At 37.0% G+C, this 13,918-nt stretch overlaps 1 protein-coding gene across 23 annotated transcripts in view; it reads left to right on the top strand.

Annotated features, from left to right (window-relative positions):
• GPHN (gephyrin) overlaps positions 1-13,918 on the top strand; it is a 304,092-nt gene that overhangs the window by 145,347 nt on the left and 144,827 nt on the right. For 2 of the 23 annotated variants that reach the window (XM_061463326.1, XM_061463328.1), the window contains exon 5: positions 12,890-13,079. The exons of the other annotated variants lie outside the window; for them this stretch is intronic. In XM_061463326.1, the coding sequence (XP_061319310.1) occupies positions 13,038-13,079 (42 nt within the window). In that variant the 5' untranslated portion in view covers positions 12,890-13,037. The remainder of the gene's footprint in view (positions 1-12,889; positions 13,080-13,918) is intronic. 23 annotated transcript variants of the gene reach the window in all.

Raw genomic sequence — 13,918 nt, 5'->3', positions numbered from 1 at the left:
CTTTCTGATGAAATTCAATGGAAGTAAATGTTTACTGATGTGTACGGCAATTGTGAAAAAATCCTAAATTTGCAAATAAAGTAGGGATCTCTAACTTGACTTTTGCAATTCAAGAATGAGGTCTGAGAAGTGTGCTAAGGTAGTTACTATTAGCTCAGTGTTCAGGAGCAACTGAAAGGGAGAAAAGAAAAGGAAAAAAAACCAACATCTACTGTGAGGAATTATTAGAAAAGGAACCAACACCATAACAGAAAACTTTCTGAGGCTCACACATAAATGGTTTGTGAAGGGCTGATCCCTTAATCATCAAAATGGCACAGGAGGGCTGAAAAAGATTTAGAGTCAGATTATAAAAATTATCTAATTTATAGAATCACTTCCATATGAGGAACAGATAAGGAGGCTGAGACAGAAACATCCATGAGTGGCACATTTGGTTGCATTTCAGCAACATTCTCCCTTATTTCTACTGCACTTCTTAAATTAACTCTCATGCTTAATTTAGGCAAATTGTAAGACAGCCTCAAGGCACTGAAGCTTTGAATATGTCTTTTATTAGTTGAGAATCTACTGCCTGGGGCGGAGGTGGGAAAACAGTAAAAAATGGAGTTCCTAATAACAGAAAGCATTCGCTTAAAATTGATGAAGCTGAAACTTTATAACACAGCAGTTACCTCTCCATCACAAACCAGTTCATTAGATTGTATTATTCTGACAAAGATTTGTAATTGGTGGATGCAGATAATTCTGCTAAAATAATACAGTTTATTTTGCTTTCATATAATGTTTTCTCTCTAGATTTTTTATATTGTGTTTTAATGGCTTGATTGGAAAAGCACAGTAGGAAGAAACCAACCAAGTCTGCACACACCTCCCTGTGATATGCAAGTTTGTAAACTGTATTAATAGAGTGATAGTACTAACATGTGTGATTACACCTAATTAAACTTCTCTGATAATTAATTTTTTCTTTGTGGTGCCCTAATCCTTTAGTTACCCTATCCCATGTAAGGTCCACTATCTAAAACAGAATAGGAAACATTAAATTCTTTTAACAGAAAAGCAACACAAAACTTCCTTCAAAGAAATATCATAAGGAAATTATATAAAATAGCATTAACAGGCATGCTGAACTCTGTGTCTAGAGGCATTTTGTTTGCTCAGATGCTTTTTTTTAATCAGATGCACAAGATTCATCTAGATGAGATTTCATGCTGATGAGCTGTATCTGAGCACAGATGTAAAATGGAAAATTTTAAGTGGATTCTGTCTTTGTTGAGTATGTTGGGTAAGAGGCTTATCTTATTCCTGACAGCACACAGAGCTGGAATGTTGGCTTATCAAGGCTTCTAGAAATGGATGTATTCTAGGTAAACAAAATCAGAGCAAAGTATGTGGAGATGAAGTTAAAGATGCTTGCCTTAGCCCTAGCCACCACATCTCTATTGCCAAGAACTGAACATTTATCTTGACCCATGTCTGTGTTACCAAATCATGCAGACCAATAAAATACATCTGTCTTCTTGGACACCTGGGCACAAGCTGGCTCATATTCAGCCAGGTGTCAGCCAACACCCCAAGGTCATTTTCCCTGGGCAGTTTTTCAGCCACCCTTACCCAGGCCTGTAGCATTGCATGGGATTGTTGTGACCCAAGTGCAGGACCCAGCACTTTGCCTGGTTGAACATCATAGCCTTGGCAATAGCCTATCAATCCAGCCAGTCCAGATCCCTCTGCAGAGATTTCCCATCCTCCAGCAGATCAGTGCTCCTACTCAATTTGGTGTCATCTGCAAACTTACTGAGTGCACTCGATCCCCTCATCCAGACCATTGATGAAGATGTTAAACAGAACTGACCCTAGTACTGAGCCCTGGGGAACATGACTTGTTCATGACTCCATTCACTACTACTTTTCACTCCCAGACATCTGGTCTGTTTTAACTCAGCAAAGAGTACACCTCTAGGAGAATGCTATGGGAAACAGTGTCAAAGGCTTTTCTAAATTCCAGGTAAACTATATCAACAGCCTTTCCCTCATCCACTAAGCAGGTCACATTGTCATAGGAGATCAGGTCAGTCATCATCCTGCATGCACTCCACTTTGGAGACCAGTAGTCTAGACTATTGAAATGATTTAGTGGTTCAGGGAGCATCACACCAGTAAGTAATGAAAAACACCTCTGTTTTTTAGATTGCTTAATACTAATCATTACATAGATAACAGAATTCTTAAGAAGCACTTCGAATTCTCCCACTCTTTTGTTTTACATAAATTTGGTTTCAAGTGCAGTTGGTATTTTACTTCTATGCCTGATATAGTTTACTGAAAATCACCCAGCATTCAAAATTTCATGTGAGGTGTTTATAAATAGTAAAAAACACAGAAATGTTACTTGAACACATTATCTTAATGAAAATACACTTGACAATAGGTTGTTAAAAGGATCCAGAAAAAGTTTGGAGGAAGAGATCTATTCCACATCCAAAAATACTATATAACAACAGTTTCAAATCAGGAAGCCTGGCCGATATGTTAACATGCCAAAAGGAATTTTTCTCCTAGTGTCTCTTTCTGTAACACAAGCACACAGGAGAAAAAAAGCTTTTCTGAGAGCTTCCTTGTTTGGGTTGGTTTGGTTTTATATTTCTTTTCCAGAGATAAAAAGCCTGATTGTGTTAATTAGCATTGATAAACCACCCTATTTTATCTGGGGTTTTGTTTTGTGTGAGCCATAGTTTACGGAGCTATTTAACCTCATGGCTTTTACATAAAGGGACTAAGAAGTGCTGCCACAGGGTAAGGAGAAGACAGACATGAGTACAGGGTGCAGGTGTTTCCTGAATGGAGTCCATATTGGGTACATATGAGATCAATATGGACAAATTGTATCAGAGACCTGTGGTTGTAACAAAAGCCAATTATTTTTTCCCATGGTGTGTGGAGACAACACGGATTGTGTATTTGGTTGGACAACAGTAGTATTATATATTTGGATGTAAGATTAAGTAGTTTGTTAAACAGAATGTCTTGATATTACAATACACATAATGTAATTTTCTGTGGTCGAAGTCACAATATTTGCTCTTCTGGAGTGGCTTTGAAAATCCCATGGAAGTGTTTCTAGCATGCAACTATTTGGGCAGGAAAAACAATTCTTTTCATGTTAAGCACTAACATAAAATGAAAGCTTGATGTTTCTCTTTCATTATTCCTATGCTTTTGATATGTTCTTTTTCTGGATACCCCCATGATAAAATAGCTAGTATTTTGATATTGCTTACTATAACTCTGTTTCTGTACCTTTCAATTATAATAGGAATTCAGAAATGATGTGACTAAATTTTCCTCAAAGAATTGTATAAGGGAGAGAGAATGCCACTGAGTTGTCAGAGTTCAGTAAAGGTGCAGTACTTGCTGAGTTTACTTTTTTAAATATTCTCTTCTAAAAAATACACAAGGATTTCTGGAATTGTTCTGTCAGAAACATTTGCATTCAATTTCATCTGCCTCATCTTTCTGACAAGATTAGGTGGAATGTTGAGACTGCAAAGGTAACACATGTATTTACTTTCACCATTTCTAGATAGACTGACATTTCTGTTTTCTCTCATTATTCATCATCTGCTTTGTTACTGTTGTAATACTCTATCAAAATAGCCTTGTATTTGAAAATTACAAATATTGTAACTGTTTCACTGTGTTGCTTCAGTAGCATGATGACCAACCTCTCTAGTAACAAATAGGCTGATCCCCATGGAAATTTATACTGCTCAGGCCTTTCCTGTTAAAGATCTTCTGCATCCTTACCAGTGAAGTGGTCTTAGTAGGTGAACATAATTTAAATTTAGTGAGTATTACCTAACATTTATCAAATGAAATTTGAAAGAGAAGCTATGCATCTGAGGATACCTGATGAAGACAAGAGCTTACCATCCAGGTGTTTTAAAATTTTTGTCCCTCTTTGATAAAACAGAATAGAACTGTTTATATATTTGGAGCAAGGAATGTGATCTATATTTTAATAAATATTTCTAGGGAATGCTGCTATATAAAAAAGGCAATGTGTAAAAATAAATCTGAGTGTCATTTGGGACACTGAAGCTAACTTAGCTTTACAGAGTATCTTGAGGCTGTAAAAGACAGCAGTTACCCTCAGGCTGTTTTGAAGGAAAGATGCTTGAGTTTAAAATCAGGGAACTGTAAAAAAATGCTTTACATACAAAAGCCCTAAATGCCTGTAAGTACTGTTCAGAACTGTGAATACTTCTGTAGATGAGAAATCAAAGACACGGCTGTGTTTCAAAAACAAAAAATGGGTATTTGTGAAGTATTGTGCTCTAAGTGTAATTAAAGCTTTCACATGCACAATGTCCTCACCGAGTTGACTTCTGAGACCCAGCAAAAGTAAGCGCAGTAGTGCACACTTACTTAAAGGGAAATTATGAGTTTTCTGTAACTAAGTCTTCTCTGTGAACCTAACCATGGAAAGCACTTAGGACATACATTCTGACTGTTCAGAATAGCTGGTATACATCATGAAGCTTTAATCGTACTGGCTCAGTTCCCTGGATTTGCCACTTTGCTTTAAGTAAAACAGCTGAAATGCACTTCATGTATTTAGGTACACAGGCCCTTTTACAATGTATTGCCCAGGGAAGTTCTGAATGCTCTGTCCCTGGCAGTGTTCAAGGCCAGGCTGGACAGAGCCTTGGGTGAGATGGTTTAGTGTGAGGTGTTCCTGCCCGTGGCAGGGGGGTTGGAACTTCATGATCTTAAGGTCCTTTCCAACCCTAACTATTCTATGATTCTATATTTAAATATATTATGTGAAGTAACATAGAGATTTTATGTGGTATTTGTGCGTGTGTGCTTAGAATACTTTGTATTTCAATATTTTTTGCACAATTTTTGTACCCTATGTTGCAGTTCATCTAAACCCATGGCAATCCCATAGCAGTCAAACTGAAAAAATAAAAGGGGAAGATAAGAATTTTCCCCTGTGATGGAAGTACAGAGTTTGCAAAAGATTTAAACACATTTTGTCAGACCTCATTCAAATACTGACATCTATCTAAAGGACAGAGATTACTGATGAACATTTTTCTATAGGTAGGTCAGTGAGAAATGTAGTATCTAACTACAAAACTGTCATTATAATAAAGGGAGCCTAAAGGAGTGAAGTCTGTTTTTTCCTCTAGCCTGCAGTTACCTCCTGAGCAGAATAGTGTTCTTTTGTCAGTACTGTAAATGAGGGTGTCCAGATGTTAACTTGCTAGTTATGACCTTCAATTGAATATATTTAAATGAAGTGGTAGTGTGTGTCAGTTTCATCATTATTATTATAGGTTTTTTTTCCTAAAGGTTCAAAAATACATGAAACTCAAATTTGCCAAAATTCAAAGAATGGGATAGAAAATGAACTGCCTGACAAAAATTAGTTTTGTCTGTAAAGTGAGTTTCTGTGTAGAGAGTTGTATTGTGCTCATTCCAATCAAATATGTGCTGTAGCCAGTGCTTTTATGATGTTTTTTTTTTTGGTAGCTATTTTGAAATTTGGGTGACAGACAAAGAATGCTTAGTTTCCTACTAAAAATACCTCTGCTTTTGGGGTTAGACAGAAGTGAAAGCTGAAACAGGAGCTAGAGACCTAATGTACTAAATGATCTGTGACATTTAGGAAAGAATAGCTACTGTGGCTTGGAAATTGGCTTAATTTTTTAGAGTTGATTGGTATGGATGGTTACAGCTCAGAAACCAAAAGTTCTAAGTGGATGAAGTGTCAAATACTGTGCTTAGATTCATGGATACAAATCTACTAGCTCTTGGAGTATTGCTGCTATAGAATTGTTGGATTCCTGGTAGACCTGGTCTTTAATCAGCAATATGTAACTCTTAGCAGAATTAAATAAAAAAAATAAAGTAAATCTTTGATCTCTTTTTAACATCTTCAAATTTCACAGGTATTTCCAGGCCTGGAGAAAGAGCTCTTACAGGACAGAAAAGACTTGTTTAGTAATTGCAAGGAAAAGTAGCAAGGTCTTCTCCTTCCGTAGAGTCACAAGTGGTGGGTGTTGAAATGGGAATTCTGGGTGTTTTTTTTTCTGCAGTGGGGTAGGGGAATGAGAGAGAGGGATGGTGCCAGGTGCTTTCTGGATCTCAATAAGAAAGGCCGGACAACAAATGGCTTAATAAAATATCTGCTTTAATAAGGCAGAATAAGAGAAGGACTATAGATAGCAAATCTTACTCGCTTCAGATGCTGGAAACTATGTGGCGTTGCATCAATCCTTCAACAGATTTTCCCGCTCGTGAGAAATTCCTGCTACACCTTTAGATAAAGAAATAGATTACTGATGTAATCACCAGTACTGAGTGGGAGCTGCCTGCAGCCTCCTCCGTTGCAATGAGGTGACTGAGTCTGTCCTTGGGCCAGGGGGTTTGTGCAGCATGACACAGACCTAAGGACCACACTGAACGTGGAGCACAGCACAGCATGCTGTGGGAGCTGCAGGGGAATTGTTGTGTGGATCACTAACTCTGTGATGTATAATGGTCTACTGGTCAGGATCACTACAACATCAGAAACATTATAAATAGAACATTGTGTGGTCCTTAATTTCCAGAGGGTATTGCCCAGTTCTTGCTCACAGATAATATTTATTGCATACCCTCCTTCATCCACTAATTCCACCTACTCTTTCTTACTGAAAATGCTATGTGAATGACTCTGCTGCCTGTGTAGGCTCTTCATCATTCTCCAGCACTAAAGTGGCAATTGTCTGTACAAGGGAAAGCAGTAGTCCAGAGATAACATATACTGTATGCATCATAGTCCTCAAAGTAGAATGTGTGGGAGATAATACACCTCTTTGAAAGGGGCAATGTGGTATTTTTAATTATTGAGATGATGCCTTTATTCTAAATTTTATTGAGCAGATGACTGTAATGTGGTTTTAACATGTCCAGAAAAGTAAGTTTTGCAATTAAAAACCAAACAAAAAATACTTATATAAACATTTTCATGTGACAGACCATATGTTAACATACTAGTGCATAAAACAGGTGATACTCAGTCAAAAAGATTCATTATTTCTCATGCAACTTTTTTCCCAAGTATTTAAGTAACTCAGGATTCTTGTAAAGGTTACCATGTGTGGTGTCTTGAATCTTTAAAATAACAGGCAAGTGCTTCCTAGTCCAGAGGGCTTTCCATGGTTTCACAACACTAAAAATGACTCATGCTTTAGCAAGAAGGGTTCTCTTCCTGTGAAGCAGCAGACATTTTGTATGCACAGCTTCCACTACCTGTCTGATTTGAGCACATCAGTAACAATGGGAATGCACTTTTTTCATGAGAACCTGCTGTACCTACAGCTGTACTCCTTAAACATTTCCGTAATTACTGAGTCCTCATGCTTATCCTTTTGGAAAACTACTAAAAAAAAATTAAAAAAGTGTTTATGTATCCTCTCTTCATTCTTTATCAAGGTAAACAGCAGGAAAGGAGTATGAAATACCTATTTGTGAAAGTATAATGAATAATTGTGGTATCTGTACCTTAATTGTGGCATTTAAAATAATGTCTTCTAGATAGTTATGAAGGTTTCATTTAAACCAGATAAAGTGAAAGCAATTTCAAATTAAATTAGAAAAACACTTCTTGAAATACATGTATCAAAAGGTTTACTTATGGTAAGAAATGTCTGCTAAGATTAGCCCAAGAGAAATCATTTGCAGTTTTGAACTTAAATTGTAAGAAAAGCTTTTAGTAAAAAGGACACTAAGATTTGATTTGTCTTATGTTAAGGAATTAAGAGGTTATAAGTCATTCATTCGTCTTGAAGCAGGGCTTCAGTGACTGTTCCCTCACTGCTGCAGCTTTTGGTTCTGGCACAGATCTTGATTTTGCAACTTAAGCATATGATACAAATATATTCATTGCCAGAACACTTAATTAATTAAGCCGTCATTCATTCAAGATTAACTGTTAGGAGCACATGTATAGATGACATGCTTAGTGCAAGTGTTTCTTACCCTGGAAATAGTAGTTTGAAAACTCTGTCACAGGACCAATAACTGCGAATAGAACCAGCGTGTTGGAAATTATGGGCCTGGAAAGCATTTCTGAGTATACCAAGACATTCTTTGCAGCAGTCAAGAGACTTGCTATGATTGCAGCAAGCATTTGTAAGCATTGCTCTTCCTTTAGCAAAAAGCATTTTCTTCTTCTCTCATTCTGGTAGTACTGATTAGTATTTCTTTTATGATTCTTAAATTTTAGTAAGTGAAGTTTGCCACCTGTCTTTACAAAACCAAGGATTACAAGCAATTCTGCTTAAATTGTCTTTTCTGGCTCTTTTCATTTATTGCTTTGAGCTTTGTTCATGTCCTCTATGGCTTTGTTAACAGTTTGAGACTAGACTGAGCTAGCTCACTTTTGTAAAGCAATTGCTTAATTAAGCTTCTGTTTGCTCCATTTGCAGCAAATTTATCAAATTAGGCAGACTTCTTGCAAAGTTGTTTCTACTTCAGTCAGTTCAGAAGGACATACTTCTTTTTATTTTACATATATAATTCTTGTCATATAACGGTTAGTATATTTTTCTATACAGCACAAAATAACTTTCAAGAATTTAGGAGCTTAGAAACAATGAAGATTACAATACAAAAAATTCTTACAAAATGCTGTAGCTTGTTAGACATTCTGGATATTTTTTGCCTGTGAAATTTTCTATATCCATAAAGGCATGTTTGAACAACCTTAGTATCCTGGCAGATTTTAGCTTCATTTATACCAGCTGCAGAAACAGTTGGAAGGTGATTTTGAAATCTCTTTAGGATTTTTTAATGCTTTTGTTAACACCTGACTTCAAATACTTTTGTTGTCAGTAAGTATCCAAAAAAAAAGAACATCTTTTAAAAACATTCCAGCAGAGAAATGACCAGAAAGTTTCAGCTTCTAGAGAAAGAAGTTTTCTAATGCAAACTGTTCTGCATCAATTTTCTCCTGAGTATAATAATCAGTTGAAAACTTTGATTGCAGTGGGATCAGCTAATGCTAAGAGACCTCTGCAAGCTCTAATGGAAGCAGAAGATAGCTCATCAAATTCTATGGTCACAGCTTTCACCTGGTATTGGGTAATAGCTATAATCCTTTGGGCCTATCAGAGGGATTCTGCATAGACTGAATCCTAAAAAGGGTCTTCCCTTTGAAGAGAATGGCCTTTTAAGTTCATTAATGGATTATCTTACAAATACCAAAAGGTTCTTTTATTACATTTTAGTCTTTGGATGCTTATATTCCAGAGTTCAGGCATAAACAATAACCTAATCATAATCAGCAAGGCAGCCTGTTACTACTTCATTCTATTATTCTTCTATTGAGCTATGTCTTTATAAGAAGACATCAAGAGTTTGTAGGGAAAAATACCCTTATTTTTGTGATCTTATTTATTTTTCATTGCCTTCAGCAGCTGTCAGTGTGTTCTTTGCGTTAAGAACCATCGATAAATCTCAATTGATTTTTATCTTTTCCTTATCCCTTTTAGGAATCATATGCAGAGTCTCCGAGATTACTCCTACACAATAGATAATGGAGAAGGGTGGGCAGTCGAATCAGTTCCAGAATCATCTTTCTTTTCTTGCATATATCTTTCTCTTCATTGTTTGTATACCCACCATCACAAGAATGTGTCAAAGCAGGATGTCCATTCCTTCCTTTATATTTTGAGAAATAAAGGACATCGCTTAGTTTTGGATGAAGGGGCTTTCTCCCTTATGGTTTATTATCTTCTGGAAACTAAATCTGGCATGGAATATTAGACCTGGAAGGTAATATACCATCTGGAAATGGTACTCTGTAATTTGTTACTTATTTGCCAGCAGCACCATTTTTTCCTGGGGAAAAATATATATCTTTTCATACTCACAACTAGTGACCTGATTTGTACAAGAATCCTTTCTCCATCAACTCATACATGATGTTCAGGGTCCTCTACAAAAACTGTTTTATTTTACGCTACAGTAGAGGAATGAACATAGATAATTCCCATCTAACTTATATTCAGGAAAGAGAAAAAATCTGAACAGTGCTAGGCCAATCATAGATCACAATAAGATCATACCTTTAGTTGTTATGTCACATGGCCTGTACCTGCACTGGTTGGCTGGGAACAGCTTACATTTAATTCATGCATTACCATTAGATCTTGGAGAATGAATACAGCTGATAGTAATCTTAAAATCTCTCAGATGTTAGGGGGATCCACTACAAATATGTTGAGATGTCAGTTCAGATGCCTTCTTCACTGCAAAAGAGGGGCATCTCTGGTAAATGTTGCTGGGCAAAATTGGACTGCTGTTCTGTATCCATACACTGATGATCAGAACAACGATTTTTGGGTGAATAGCACCTTCATAGTGCACTGAATGAGAAAGATCTACCCACTACTTAGTGACTCCAACTGTGCAGTTGTTGTGCTTGCCATAGAATAGCTGTTACAATCAGTTATCTTCAGAATCTTCAAAATATGCTGCCACATCTTCTTAACATATACTTCTCTGAATAGCTATATAGGCAATTCTGTTGACAGTATTCTTCCCCAAAGATTAATCTGTGGTTGATAACATCAAGAAATGCAGAGATTTCTTCTCTAGACGGGAAAAGCATCTGAGTTGGTAGAGAGATGTCTTTTAAATTTCGTGCATTTCAGATCTATGCTTGTCTACCGATACCCTTATTCTGTTGTGATTAAGAAAAAGCAGTATCTAAGTCACCACAGTCACTCCATTCTGGCTGGAACCGTATCTGTACCTGGAATTCAGGAGCTTGCAAGCATCTCTTCTAGTCATCCTGCTTTTTTTTTCCCCCACATTGATCATTCAGACCAATAGATGCATGCATCATTCAGAGCTCGGTTTTCATGAAGTGAAGTATAATAACATATTTGACTATATAAACATACAGAACATTTTGGTTCAGATTAGGAAACAGTCCAGTACCTTTACCTCGGCTACAAGATGCAAGCAGTATCACTTCCAAAGGAGTGTATCATCTGTGTTTTTTTTATTTCTCAGTAGTTTGACTCTTTACAGTCACTCATAAGATTGAAGTGATACTTTAGACCAAATATCTACATTTCTTCTGAAAATTAGAATTTTCATTTAAACTGCTTTAATCAGCTGCTCTTCCAGTTGTAATTTGTCCAAAAGTAAAATATTCATTGATATTTCAGAATGTGTTTTTTAGACGGGTGTCTGCCAGGAATGACAAAATAATCTTGAACTGGATAGAGAAAAAAAAGATTCCACCTAGGCCTATTTTAGTATATGATTTAGAATTTGATAGACCAGACTTCACCAAGGAAATTTCAGTGAGGATACAAGTGACTTTTGCTGTTTCCTTTAGGGATATTCTTTAGAGGACTTAAGTCTGATCTATGCAATACTGCCTATGCTTTTGCTAAAATATACTCATTGTTTCAGCATCTTATTCTGCTGCCTGGTTTAATAAAGCCATAAAGCAATTTTGCTTGGACTAGGCTTGCAAAATGCTGCTTCTCCTTTTATGGTATATTGATTGTAAATTACTAGAATTGGCACAGTTACAGACAGGCATTCTGTAAAGACAAACTTGATATTTTGGGGGGTAATGTCACCTGTTCTGACTGTGGGTGTATTCATACGCATCTATGTGAGTTTTCTTTTGTAGTATCCATAGACATTGTATTTCAGCTCTTCTTCAACCTGTGGCAGTCTCAGGACCCTCCATGTCAGAACGTTAGTCAATCTCTGGGATAGTCAGTTCTTGTTACTCTCCAGAGTAATGATAGTCAGTAGCATTTCTGTATGACGTGTGTGTTGCTGCATTGATCACAGCTCTTTTATTTGTTACATGCAGTTCCTCTGATTCCTTTCTGTACTTTGGTGAGGGTTCCAAGTTGCTCTCTCTGTTTGAGTGTGCTCATATTCTCATACCTCAGAACTCATAGCTTCCTAACAGCTGATCAGGATGCATTGGACTTTTCATGACTAAATAGCCATGGAAAACCATTGCATTATAGTGGTTCCTTCTCCCATTTTGAGGTCTTAAATTCTTACTCCTTCTGCTTGTGTCTATGAATGTGACACATCTAGTAACAGTTTTCTCAGCCGGCTGCTGAAGTATATGAGTCCTTATGGCTGCCATTTTGCATACTTCTTTTATAAGGACAGAGTATCTGTTCTTCAGTCACCCAAAATTCCTTCTTGAAGTGGTACTGGGGTTCCAGAGTAGCTAGGCAATTAGTCCTTCACTACTGATTTCCAGATCTTACACTTCTCTGATTGAGTTTTATCCTTTAAAACCTTCTTGGTTTTGTAAGGACTTTATTATTTCTCTTCACAAGTCCAAGCCTTTTAGTTTGTTTCTTTGCTTGTTGCACTGTAGCAGTACCCAGAAGTTCACTTCACACAGTGATTGTTCAGATGGCTTTCCGGCTCTATGTGGACCCAAGGAACTTCTTCTCCAAAGAAGCAAAAGCCCAAAGCATATTCTAGCAGATCTCTGGGCAGACTTGGCATCTGTACTGCATGGTATTTGAACATTTGCCATAAGGCTACCTGGAGTTCAGTCTTTGCTTTCACCCAGCATTATGTTAGCCTAATAGTATCCAGGGCTGTTTCAGCCTTCAGTGGAGTGATGCTGCAGTTGTTTGTGGGAGTCCTCAGACATTCTTCTGGGTGGTAAAAGGCAAAGGTAACTGTTCAGAGTGAGTCATTGTGGGAATGTACATGCAGACTCAAAGAAGAAAGGTTACTGGTCAGTAACTGGTGTTCTTTGAGAGGTATAGTCTGCATGTACATTAGTCTCCTACCTGCCTTTCCCCTCTTTCTGAATCTCTTTCAGGTTTGATTGTGCATTTAAGAGGAACTGAAGTGGTGGCGGATGCACTCTGCCCTGTATGTCATGCCTCAAGCAGGAAGAGGGGAGGAGGTAGAGCACCCCTCCCGGGACACACCAGGGCAGGCCACGAGCCCACCCACTCTTAGAGTATATGTATGGACTAAGTATCTCAAAGTACAGCAGCCATTCGTTGGTAGGTAAATTTTCTTTACTGTATTTTCACAGGTAAAGCAGTAGATTGTATTTTAAAAACAATTTCATTCATTGACTCTGTGGATGATATGCATGAACAATACGCACATGGGGGACTTTATACCACAAACTGAGTAGCTCCCTGTCTTTCTGATGGTTTTATCTCTTCCCCCCTCCCCAGTCCTAACTTTTTTAGATATTTGGATATTTTCACTCTGTTCAATTTGTCATTTCCATTGTGAGCTACACCACAAATTGAAATTACTTAAGTTGTAATTTTATTTTAAAAGTAAAAGGAAACAATGTCTTACAAAATTTAGCTGAGCATATAAATTAACATTTGAGATTGTACTTACTATTAGAAAATGAAACTGAACTGGGTTCTGTAAGAATCGATTACATTTTTGCGATTACAGTGTTCTTTAAAACTTCATAGTTGCAGAAAAGCGAACTTTAGGTTTAAACATTTCTTTTCCACAGCTGAGTTTCTCATTGTGTTTATTATTTTAATCACAGAAGCCTTGTAATTAATTTTTTAATCCACTGCACTTCCTGCCCATTAAACAGAGCAAGTAGATGCAGGGTATAACCTTGCTAAAACAGGAGATGTAGTTGTCCCTGCAAGCAAATACATATATGCAAATTCTGCAAGTTGTTATTTTCAAGTATAGTTTCTAAGAAGTGAAGGCTATGTGAGATGAGGGCTATTACAGAAATATGATTCTCACCTGTTTGTACTTGGAATTCTCTAAGACATACTGCCTTAAACCTATGATGAACATGCTTTTGCTAGTTGAAACAGTTAGTGTTGTCTTGGCAGCTCAAAGAAATTTACAGTTG

Source organism: Pezoporus flaviventris, unplaced genomic scaffold, assembly GCF_033815535.1.
Source record: "Pezoporus flaviventris isolate CSIRO_AGI_PZ_B2104156 unplaced genomic scaffold, CSIRO_AGI_Pfla_v1 ptg000036l, whole genome shotgun sequence".
Taxonomy (NCBI): domain Eukaryota; kingdom Metazoa; phylum Chordata; class Aves; order Psittaciformes; family Psittacidae; genus Pezoporus; species Pezoporus flaviventris.
The sequence above is the reverse complement of the archived record's forward strand: the minus strand, read 5'-3'. Positions and strand labels throughout refer to the sequence as shown.